The sequence below is a fragment of the Strix uralensis genome, chromosome 1 (assembly GCF_047716275.1).
Source record: "Strix uralensis isolate ZFMK-TIS-50842 chromosome 1, bStrUra1, whole genome shotgun sequence".
In the NCBI taxonomy this organism is placed as follows: domain Eukaryota; kingdom Metazoa; phylum Chordata; class Aves; order Strigiformes; family Strigidae; genus Strix; species Strix uralensis.
Window position 1 is genome coordinate 23,957,629 of NC_133972.1, and position 12,449 is coordinate 23,970,077.

Genomic DNA, 12,449 nt, shown 5'->3' on the forward strand with positions numbered 1-12,449 from the left:
TGAATTCACAGTCTAACCAGCCTATGAATTCTCACAAATGTTGAATAGTGTTTCTCCTCTGTGCCATGGTGAATGAGTCACAAACATTGCTGCTGTGCTTTTTCAAATCCTGTGTAAAGAGGGGAAGTAATGCTACTCCAGCTCTACTGACTGGGAACTGAGGAACAGCAGGGTTATGTGATTTATCTGCAATCATATTAGGGATTTGTGGCAGTGAGGCACCAGGAGAGGAATGTTTGTACTTCCAGTCCAGCACACGGTTATATGCATTTCCCCTAAAAAAGCGTTTGTGTATACTGGAGAAAAAGAACAGAAAGCCAAATTAAATGACAGGCAGAAATAGTCGCTTGTGATATTTCAGTAGTGCAGGTATGCTTTTGGCCCATGTAGAAGCACTTGTGGAAGAATTACTATTTATGAAGAGATTTAGAGCTATTTCTCATCCATGAGCTATTTACTTCTTCAACTGAGCTAACATCTATTAAACATTCATTCTAAGTAAAATACCCTCAAGAGTCAATTTAGGTAAACTGCAGTACCTCTTTCTAGAGTAAAAATTGCTTTGCATAATGCACATAGAAAAATCCATTAAATTAATTTTTCTGTTTCAGTCTTTATTATATGTTGAGATTAAAAAAATTATTTTTTATGAAGGAGTAGGGAAGAAGGGAAGAAAGCACCTTTGTCAGCTGCATAAAGGGACAGTCAGAGCTTTTGTGTGTAACGGATTTTTTTAATCATGTCTTCAATTTTCTTCTCTTTTAAGTTGAATATGTTATCATGACTGCAAACTTTCACACTCCCATTGTCATAAACAATAGTCTAATAACCTTTAGAGCTTTGGCATTTTCCAGCCTGGCAGCCAAATGAATGTGTGGAAGAATGTTGAAGACAGAGACTTAAATCATGTTGCAATACACGGTTAGCCTGTTCTTTACTTCAAATACTGTATGGTATTTTTAAATGCAACAGTGGATGATGTTTGAGAATTAGCATCCCCTTTGATTACTGTTTGAGAGGACAAGAAGCTGCTTTGGGTTGGAGGTAAGAAACAAGATGCTGCTGGACTGTGCAGCTTGATGAGCTCAAATCTTGGGGGGGTAGGAGGGAGGATGATGCAGGTGAGACCTGCCTAGAGGTGGGAAAACTGGAGGGATTCAGCTCATGGTCTGGGTTGGGTGATGGTTTTAGAGGGTCTGTGGTCTCCTAGCCTTGCCCTGATACATTGCCACTCACTGTCAGAAGTTCAGCTTTATTCTAGTTTGGGTGTTATCAGGTGTTTAACACCCTAAAGGTTAAGACCTAGCTGTTAAGGGGTAGGTCATTAAGTGGCACAAAGAACCGGTGCACATCAAACTTGGGGGCTATCATTAAGGGATGGGACCACAGCCGCTGAAGTCAGGGATCATTTTGTCCTTAGCCTCTAGTGTATTTTTTGTGAGATTATAGAAAGGTTTTAACAGGTTGGGTATTCCTGTAAAATGTCCTTACATTTTTTTACCAGAACGTTTTAAAGACACAAACCCAAAAATACCATTTTGGATTTTGTGCAAGCACCCTTTGTTAATTTAACTTTAAATTATTCAGTATTGCAAGAGGGTAGGGGAATACCAGTAGCGCATCAGTAGATAGTAACATTGCTTTTGTTGCTACAGTTGTCCAGTAAAGCTAATATTTACCTGTACATCAGTGAATCCCCTCCCCATGCCCCCACCCAAGTACTATCAGCTATTTCCAAGCTTAGGAAGGGGAGTCAAGTAACCAACACCAGGGTCTGAGCTCTGGGTCAAGGAGGGCTTGCAAGTTACTGAGAGTCAGGTGAGCCGTGCTAACTCTCCATGTTTATCTCTGAACTCTCAACTATTGTGCATCTCCTTTAGACTACTTTAGCTGAATGTTGGAAATAAAAATCTCTAGCTGCAAACCGTTACTCATTTTGCTGATCTATTTGAAGTTGATGTCACCTGCTGGTACTTGTAAGTGCCATGTTGTCAGAGATTGTTTCTCTACAGCTCTGCAAGCAGAATAGATGTGTAAGAATATTCTAGTCTGCTTCAGTCTAAATCTGTGAGACTAGTTTAACCTGCTTTGCTTGTGGGAGTGGGTTTGAGTTAGCCCACTGACTTTGCTGAAAGGAGGTTAGAGAGTACTTTCTACCATCAGAGCCATAGGCAAGGGACAATAACAGGTAGCAGAGCTACCTGCAGAAGACATCTTTGTAGAGCCTGTCACTTGTCACCAGTGCATATACCTTGCATCAATACAGGTTAAAGAGGTTGAAGTGTGTAAAAGTGCTCACGGAGGTCCAAACTATACTAGCAGGTTTGGTTTATGCCTGTTATGACCATGGTAGAAGAGTTCTTACATTTTGGTGTCCCAGCAAACTCTTTTGAGAGTAGACAAAGGCACAGTGTTGGTTCTTCCACCTCATCTAGCTTTGATTATTTTAAAAATCTCTGCTTAATAAGAACCCACCCTTATCAGATAATGCAGCATTAGCTTGCTGTAATTCTGAGTCCAGCTGAACAAGTTTAAAGCTATTTTCAAGCAATCAGATTTATGTAAGAAAGATTTATCTCTGTAAACATCCAACAAGCCCAGCCAAGCCATGTTGGGACCCTGGCTTGAGAAGATGCTAATTGCTGGTGTTGTTTTTTTTTTAATTTTTCTCTGCTCTGTGTATTATACTTGCTGGTGGCATTCTGGCAGTCAAACTGCAGTTCACAGTCCAAAATGCAGATTTTATTTTATAGAATCATAGAATCACAGAATGGTTTGGGTTGGAAGGGACCTTAAAGATCATCTAGCTCCAACCCCCCTGCCATGGGCAGGGACACCTTCCACTAGACCAGGTTGCTCAAAGCCCCGTCCAACCTGGCCTTGAACACTGCCAGGGAGAGGGCAGCCACAGCTTCTCTGGGAAACCTGTTCCAGTGTCTCACCACCCTCACAGTAAAGAATTTCTTCCTTATATCTAATCTAAATCTACCCTCTTTCAGTTTAAAACTGTTACCCCTCATCCTTTCCCTACATGCCTTGATAAAGAGCCCCTCCTCATCTTCCCTGTAGCCCCCTTTAAGTACTGGAAGGCTTCTATAAGGTCTCCCTGGAGCCTTCCCTTCTCCAGTCTGAACAACCCCAACTCTCTCAGCCTGTCCTCACAGGAGAGGTGCTCCAGTCCCTGATCATCTTCGTGGATTTTATTTTCTACTTGTTGTTTTCTCACATGACAATTTTGCCATCTATCTTTCTTTATAAAATACTCAAATTGAACTCTAGCAGCCACCTTTTCCCAGCTAAAAGTAAATTTTTGTTGTTGTTCTCCTGCTTCCCCCTTATAAAGTACTGCAAGCACACTTTAAAGTAGCAGCAGTCTGGAAGGTTTTTTCAATAAATTCTTTCTTTCACATTTTCATACTTCTATACATGACATGTTATAAAAAAGTTGATTTACAGCAAGAAGTAGCAGATCTCTTGGCAAAATAATTTCAAGTTCATATTATATTAAAAAAAGGTAAATACTGGACTAATATAAACCAATTATGAACAACTGAGCATACTCAATAAGCCAGAGTCTTGCAGTAAGGTATTTGCTTTAATAATGAGAGTATTTAACCTTTGGAAGCACTGACTATGGATGTAGTGAATTCATTGTCATTGTAAGTCTTATTCATAATTTCTGTCTTTTTAAAAAGTTTTCCTGTCACTTAGTGATAAATCATAAGCTTGCTTTAAAACTTAAGTGAAACATTCACTTTCTGATGCAGAATATAAACTTCTTGTTCACAGAGATCTTTTCTGCACTTAAGAATCTGGTTGCAGGACTTCAAGTTGCTGTCTTGGTCAGGGGTTGGACAGTCTATTTATGTTGTATTCTGCAATTGTTATAATGCACTCACCTAGTTGAATCATATCTGGGGTTTGGTGTTATTAATATGCCTACTGATTTTCCACAGTATCAAACAGACTCTTGCAGCTCTTGGGGACAAGTGAAGTTGAGGAAGGAAACTCAGTACATTGCACTGCTTAGGTGTTAGACGAGGGGAGATCTGATGATTTAGCAATGATGATATAAGAAACCAAAAAATGATTTCTATAATGATTAATTTTCTCATCTCTGGCAACCATAGAAATAGTTCCGAGAGCCTGCATTTGTAGTTTCTACTCTGTTACTGTGCCTACACTAAATTGGATAATAAAATGTGAAAACAGGTCTCCCCTAAAGACTACTAGTTTGTAAAGTGACAAGAGATTTGTGGATATACGTAAATATATGAATGTATGTGTATTTCCTCCCTATTGTCTCGGCTCTTTATTTCATAAGCGTTTCTGCAACTCTGTTCTCCACTCCTTGTGCTTTGCTGATTACAGTAAAGTCAAGTGAGCCTACCTCAGAGTCAGCATTTTGGTCATGGGACTGTGCCCCACAGGGCTATGGGGAAGATAAAAGTGCCAAAGAAATCTTGATGTATGTTGCCATCAAAGGTTTCCAAAGCATCACAAAAACAAATGTGTTTAAGTTAGGTCTCTTTGAGGGTGTGTTGGGGTCGGGGGGAAGGGCACTAACTACTTGTTCACTGTGTTATACGTTGCAGTAGTGTCCCATTTTAGACTTTCTCTGACCTGAATCTGTCATCTGTAAGAAGAGGCTATTTTGAAGTGCATGGACTCCAAAGAATGTTTTTCCCAGCCTCTCCTGTATATCATTTAATTCTCCATATGTTAATGGATGTAAGTAAAATACAAACAGCATGCAGACTGTAGTAGCCGAAAAAATGTCATGACTGGTGGGTGTTTTAAGAAGAAAAAGCAGTTTTAAGAAGGGCTGTTTTTTCTTTGTGAGATTATATTTTGCCAGTCTCGGTGAGTATTGTAGCCCTGTCAGATGCTGCTCATGAATCGGAAAAGGAGGTGGGAGAGCTGTTAAAAGGTCTAATTCTAAAAGACAGAATAGATGCAAGATGAAGTTTGAATGATGAGGTAGAGCTCTGCTTCAGGTCACTGGTGCTTCTACGAAGGCTTATCAGTGTTGTGCACTGGAGTGAATTTGCCGGTGATGGGAGCTCCTTGTGCGTTTGCATATCAGGCTGCAGAAGGGAGGTTGTAGGTTAGCTGTCAGCAGGCAGCGCAGGGCACGTGCGCCTGCCCCTGCAGCTTTGCACTGAGGGATGTCTGCACTGTGGCTGGTGGCATACAGTGAGGTTGCTGCTAGGTGTGGCGTGTGAAGAACCTGCGATTCAGTAATACCTGAATGAAGCAAAGTAACTCGCTCTGGGATGCCAGGAAAGTGTTGGATTTGTTATTTATTTAAAAATATCAAACTAACCAAATTAAAAAAACCTCCCCCGAACCTGAAAAATGCTCGTGTTTCCTCTGAATTGTTTCTATCTCCCTTCCTCCCTGGGTCTTGCTTTGGCCTATGTCCCAGAAAGTCTGCAATTTCCCTTGTTTGGCAGAAGAAATGGGTGCAAAAGACCAGTGGGTGCCCTTGATGACCCTGTTAGATTGGCACATGAATGGAATGCTCATTTATGTCAAACACCACCTTCTCAGCTCTGGGCAGTATTTGAATGGCATGCTCTGAATGCCTCTAGTGCTGGTATCACATTGCTTCTTGTTCAGAGCACATCTAGATAACGATCATAGAATATGATGTGACTGGTACAGTAACTGTTGTCACATAATGATCACAGAATATTATGTGACCGGTACAGTAACTGTTGTCACTAATGCACTGTTCCTAACACTATTGAATTGCATTGCATCTAGATTAACAATGGGGAGAATTGCGTCTAATTCACACAGTAATAGAGTTCCCAATGTGGTCATGCCTGAATTGATCTTTTTTTGGCACTGGCAGTGTATTGCTTACTTTCCAGCCCTATTATCGGAGCATCTTGAACAAAAGTTGGAAATGTGAAGTGGGGGATTTGAAAATGGGGATCTGGAAATACTGGTGTGAATACTTAAAAGTGGTACAGTGGAGGGAAATTCCTAGAAATTGTTTTTACCCTATTTTTTTCCACAATAGGTGCCAGTGTACCTCTGAAGTGCTGGTATGGTGGGTATCCCAGCAGGTACTTTTTTTGTATCCTTTTATCTTTTTTTGTGTCCTTTTAAAGGAGATGGTGTGTATGGTTATCATCCTTTCCATTCAGTCTATGTGCATGCTTTCTCAGTTCAAGTTCAGCCACGTCTAACTCACTCATGCAAGCCCTTTTGATTAGTTAATTTATTGCCCTTAATGAATGTCTTTCTGAAATTAAAAGGCTGGCGCATGAAAGCTTCAGCACAGGACCTTTGCTGGGCCTATTTGTTGAGCAGCCCAGTCCTTTTAATCAAGTTACTGAATTGCTCTGTTCCATCAGGCATGGTCTGGTCTCTTGAGTCTCAAGGAACTTGGTTGCAAAAAGAGGAAAATGTTAAACCTATTCTAATTCAGTAATCTATGTTCAGAAAAGGGTAAAATTGCTATTTAAGTAAGTAGATAATGAGAAGCCAATTTTTAAAGGAATTACTAAGTCTGCAAATATGCTTTGGCAATTTTTCATGGCAAATTCAAGTATTAAGGTAATGCAGTTTTCAAGGTTTTGATTTATATGGCTGATTTTACAGTTCTGCTTTACTCTGTAGAACAGGGTGAAGTGCTGTGCAGAATTCATCCTGGGAAGTTTATTTGTTGTGATTATTTGAGACTGCACTCTCAGCCCAATTGACTCTGCAATACAGAGGCTGTGCACACTTTTGGAGGGAAAGGGGCCATGTTGTCTGCTTGGTGCTGTGAAGAATGGAAGAAAATACTTGCTGAAACTCCTAGATGAGATATAGAATGGATGTCTAGGATTAAAAAAAGATATCCATAAATATAAACCACACAACAAAAAGACACTGCAAAATACTATAAAGTCCCTGAGTCACTGCTTGTTATCCCTTTCATAGGTACGTGCTGAAAACTGACTGGAGAATTGCTCACTTGGCTAGAGTTATTGCTGCGTTACAATATTGGGTTGAAACTACTACATTTCTGAGAGCTCAAGTGGTAAATTCATATGTGGCCTCCAAAATGGAAGGTCCAAAATTAAGAACCATCTTTTCAGCATGTCATTGGGAGGACGTGTCTTATTCCTCACCACTGGTTTTAATCATCAGGGTGATTAAAAAAACAAAACAACAACAAAAATTAAACAAACTACAAATAGGATAGGGTGATTTGCTGAAGCTCTGTTGGGAGGTTGCACTGGGAATTTGAATTTGACTTTCCCAAGTCCTGTTCCACTGACCCATCATTCAGAGCAACCTCTCCTGGTCTAAGCTAATGCTAAGAGAGAAGCTATGGCATTAGATACGTGTCTAATTCCTGTATCTGTATTGGTGGAAATCAGTAAGAAGCTAGGCACCAAAATGGTGTGGAGCTGTCCCTAACTCTGTATTTAGTGTTGCCTTCATTTTTAAAAAAAAAAAATTAGCAGTCATCTGAAGCTAATTGCCTCAAAGTTCTATCTAGATCAGCGCATTGTTGTTACCTTATGCTGTGACCATAGAGGAGGTAAGAGCTAGGTATAGGAGCAAAGCAGCTTAACTGTAATTGTGATATTGTGTTATAGAAGTTATTTCTTGTTTAACTTGGAGGAAGCGTGTGAACAATTTCAAGCAACATGCAGCTTGATTCTATGGACTTCTTAGGATTGCTTCGTTTTAAAGACTACCATCCTTTTTGGGGACTGTACTGGTGCTAACTCACTGGAAGGTTTAAAATAGTCTAGAACTTCCAGAAGTCCCAGATCAGAATGAGCAAATGAAATTAATTATGCCATCAGATTGTGTTGAGTAACTGAATACAAAAATCCATTTAGCAATCTCTCATCAAAGAACACATAAAACATGGAAGAGCTCTACTTTAACCTGCTATGGAGACTTCAGTTTTAGCTCTGTGATCTTGATAGATAGATCTGTTAAAGTAACTTTTTTAGAAGAATTTCATGAATAAAGACATCTATATTAGTATTTCTATCTATGCCTGCGTAACCCCTAGTTCTTGCATTCCCCCATATTTAAGTATGAGCAGCACATTATCACATCCCTCTCTAGAGTGCCTTAGAGCTGACAGGGAACTGATCTTCCTGCTGCCCATTGTGTGACAAGGGCTTTTTCACAGTTTTTTCAATTTTCACTGTGACCCTGAGGTCTGGCAGGGTAGAGTTGGCAGAACAGAAAGGATGTAGGCTCCTCAATTCCATCCTCATTTCCTGAAGGTGTTTTTATTTGGAGAATATTTGGGTTTTGCTTATTTTCCAGCAGTCTTTCTTGAATGCAAATTCCTGGATAAACATTCTGGTAATCCTATTTTAGTTATTTAACCCAGGACAATAATTAGGCCTTGTGTGTTTTAAAAATTCATACTGTGCAGGCACATGTGGCTGAATAATTGATCTGGAAAGTAAACAAGGAAACCTCAGCAAATGGTATCACACCCTGTGAAGACAGAAATATATCTGCTATACAGACTTAGTGTAGGATCATCATCATCTTGTACGTGACAACCAGTGCAAAGCTGGTAAGAACATGGAAGTACACGGCTTTGCCCCAAAGCTATGTATAAGCCTTTTCTTTCCAATGCTTTTTACAGAATGTTTTTAAGCATGACTGTAAAGTGAAAGTACTTTTTTCAGTACTGTTGCCTCGATGTGACTCAGTAGTAAAGGGCTGTTTCAATTATTGTTATTAGTAGGTCTAATACATTAAGTATTTTCCAGGTCAGTATTAATTTAAATATATGGTGGTTATGGGTGACAGCCTATGCTTTATAAAGGCATGTGTAATTCACTTATTACCACAGGTCAGTTACTGGCTCCTCCTTGGTGGATGCCAGACACTTACAGTCATAGCAAATTCAAATACCAGAAAAAGAATCAATAAACTTTCCATACTCTGAATTTTTAATAAAAGCCATTGGGAGTACTGCACAATGCTATGGAGCAGATTCTGTATAGCAGCTAGATAAGAAATATTATTAATGTGAAAGGAACTATTGATCTTTCTGAAGCTTATCCATTTCTTGAATGCTGTTCCTCTGAAGACAAAGAATTATTTTTTTGAAGCACGTCTTTGTGGATCATGGCACATGATTGGTTCTGGGTTTTTTTAAAATACCATTCCTATTGTCAGATGCATAAGAGAATTTAAATTTGTTGTGGAAAGAATTAAAGCCATTAGGGATATAAGTTTGGGTAGAGCCACATAATCAAGAGATGGTGGGAAATGATGAATAATGCTGCTGAATGTTTCTTGAACAGAGCAATTGGGATAAAATAGGGCAGGATCAGAAGTACCAACTTCCCATACAAGTTTTTAAAGGCAAATCTGGGAAACAAACATGTCATCAATCACAGACTGCTTCACCTGCAAAATGGTTCTGAAATTTTAAAATTAGGCTTTTAGACTTGTAAAATATTCCCTCCTTTGGGTTTGACCAGATGACCTCCAGAGATCCCTTGAAATTTTAAGTTACTCTGACTCTCCACCTTTTTTTCTCTGGCGAAAACTATTTGGTAAATTTAATTTCAAGTACTTTTGTTTTCCATGAAGCTCTATTTTGTGAAGAATATAATGCTTATTTAGAGCAGGTGGTTACTTCCCCCTCCCCAGTAGTGATTGTGAATGGGAAGGTACAAATTAAAGGAGGACTGTGCTGCTAAAAAGAGTGTCGATACTGTGGGTGTATAATCAGAAGTTAAAATGAGATGACGCATCAGCTAGGAAAAGAGTTCTGTTGTTTGGCACAGATTTGCTTGAAATCAATGGCAACTATATCAGCATTTTTTTGGCCCTATGTTTTTTCAGTCTTTTATATAACCCATAAATTCACTTAAGTCTAGCAGAAACCTCTCATTTGAGAGTTATTTCTATACAGTATATAGTGCAGTCTCCTTAATTTTTTCATTCATTTTTGTATTGAAAATGTAACCCCACTGTTGACATGTTATTAAGGTTTCTGCACTCAAAGGTCAGTTCCCCCTGGAGTCTCCTTTGGTCGGGAAGATGGCATATATTAAAATTTTATAACAATTCCCATTAGTTCCAATCCTATAATCTTGGGATCAATCTTTCTGCCCTTCTTCACAGCCTATCAAGTGCAATAAATGCCTTAGGTGAGCAATAAAGTGATTGGAATTAGATTCTTCTGAGCAAGACTTGTTTGCATAAAGGTTTAAACCTGGCCACAGTTGTGCTGATGAGGCTCCTTTCACTTCAGGTGAAAGGAGCTGCTAACACTTTCACATATAAAACAGCTGATCTTATGAAATAAGATACAATAAGTATGGGTGTATGTGGATGCAGGGCTACACTTTTAGTGATAATTTCTTTCACTTCACAGTCTGCTCTTTGTACACAATTAAAAAAGAAATAATCTTCTCTTAAGTGTGAATTGATAACTACACCAAGGTTTCAAAAGGAAAAGGGTATTTCCATTCCCAAGAACGAGTATTCTCTTCCCAATAATGGTATCTGTCCTTTCTGCTTCTCTCTCCATGGCTTTGCTTGGGATTTGCTCTTCATTTCGGTCAATGCAGCCCCTGGGAGAACTAATTAGAATTGGAGAGTCCCTCACAGCTGTTAGGAAGGGGATCCAAGTCATCCAAGAATATGCTTGCTTTGATTTGCATATGAGAAGACTGGCCTGTGGTAGTCTAAGTAAGCTCTGTGGGTTAGCAGTTTTGGTGGGAGTGGAATTGAGAGCAGAGGCCAGAATTCCGCTTGTCCTTCAGTCACTGTAAAAGGAAGGTATTGAACAAACACCCGTGGCTGGAAAGCTGGATTTCAGATGTTTCCATCAAAAAACTTTAGATAAGGTCAAGGCAATTATTTCTTTTCCACAGACTTACTCCACTGTGACTAACACAATGGTCTGGTGCCTCTGGAGACTATTATGCCCCTGGACATTATTATGTGGATAATAAGATTAGCTTAAAAGCTTGGAGACAGTCACCAAATTCATATTTTCAGTAGGATAAATTTTTCTCAAACAGCATGACTTTTCATAATTGATTGCATTTTTTAAAATGTCAGGCAGTGTCCTGCTAAGTTGATTGATGAATGCAATGGGTGAAATGTAATATTAAGGTAAAAAAAATAACACAGCATTTAACAAACAAATCATGGTTTTCTTTTAAATCTCCTCTTGTCATGGTCTCTTTGAAGGATGCTGCAACATATCTTTGAGAACTAATATTACAGCTCACTGAGTATTTGTGAATGAGTAAGATGTCTGTCCTCTTGGCCAGCTCTTTAACGGGGAGGATGTTGCCAGGGCCAAACCTCCATGATGAAACTATTTGGATGAGCTGTTCCTTTTTACTTTTGTAAAGAAGCCAAACTGTCAAATACCTTAACACTAAAATGATTTATTGAGCTATGCTGCGGTTGTGAAGGGTTTAGATAGCTCCTATCACCACCGTTAGATCTGAAATGTGCCCCACTGGGACTGATTGATCACTCAGTGCTTCTCAGTGTGGGTAAGTGTGTGAACTGGACCGAGAGCTGATTGAGCTGCCAGGTGCCATTACAGAAACTTGTGACAATTCCAGCATTAGGTGATCCTGTGCTCTTATATAATGTGATTGCTTGACTGAGTTGGTGATTATTTTTTTATGGTGTTTTTTTTTTTTTTTTTCTTTGAGTTAGGGGAGGGGAAAAAGAGTTAGTATCTTTCGCACCTTTCTCACTTCATGTAGATGTTGAGTTGTCCAGCAAAATAAGCAAGTATGGCAAGGGACTTCTGTTTTCCACTTCTGTGTCTGTATATAACTTCAGACCTGCAAACTTCACTTCTCATGGATAAATGAATATTTAAGAGAACCCAAAGAAAGACATATGGATTAAATTAAGCACTTAATTTCTTCAGAATGTGGAGAGCCTTTCACATGTCCTGTGCAAACTGATGAGTCACATGAATTTATTTCAGGCAGTAATGTCAGCAGTTCGTCTTGGTGGATGCTGAAAGTGAGTTTAAATGTTATTTAAAGAATGGAGCTGATGAGCTCCAAGGGGTTGGTTATCTTCTGATATGTTGAGTGGGGGAGATAAATACCTTTCTTAATGTAGGTATACTTAATTTAATAAAATTTAATTTGTTTTCTTCAGAATGTATGCTTTTCTTGTTGCAGATTTCATAACGCATTGTTTTTGGTACAGAATCACAGAATCATCTAGGTTGGAAAAGACCTTGAAGATCATCTAGTCCAACCATTAACCTAACACTGACAGTTCTCAACTTCACCATATCCCTAAGCACTATGTCAACCCTACTCTTACACACCTCCAGGGATGGAGACTCCACCATCTCCCTGGGCAGCCCATTCCAATGCCTAACAACCCCTTCTGGAAAGAAATGCTTCCTAATATCTAGTCTAAACCTCTCTGTCCTGGGTGTGTGGCCTATAGTAGACTCC

The 12,449-nt window shown here is 39.3% G+C and overlaps 1 protein-coding gene across 6 annotated transcripts in view; it reads left to right on the plus strand.

Annotated features, from left to right (window-relative positions):
* CPNE4 (copine 4) overlaps nt 1-12,449 on the plus strand; it is a 249,363-nt gene that overhangs the window by 15,450 nt on the left and 221,464 nt on the right. The window contains exon 2 of one of the 6 annotated variants that reach the window (XM_074860139.1): nt 6,032-6,077. The exons of 3 other annotated variants lie outside the window; for them this stretch is intronic. In XM_074860139.1, coding sequence (XP_074716240.1) covers nt 6,059-6,077 — 19 coding nt within the window. In that variant the 5' untranslated portion in view covers nt 6,032-6,058. Of the gene's footprint in view, nt 1-927; nt 1,045-6,031; nt 6,078-12,449 lie in introns of those variants that run through there. 2 more of the 6 variants (XM_074860187.1, XM_074860177.1) reach the window with 2 other exon arrangements.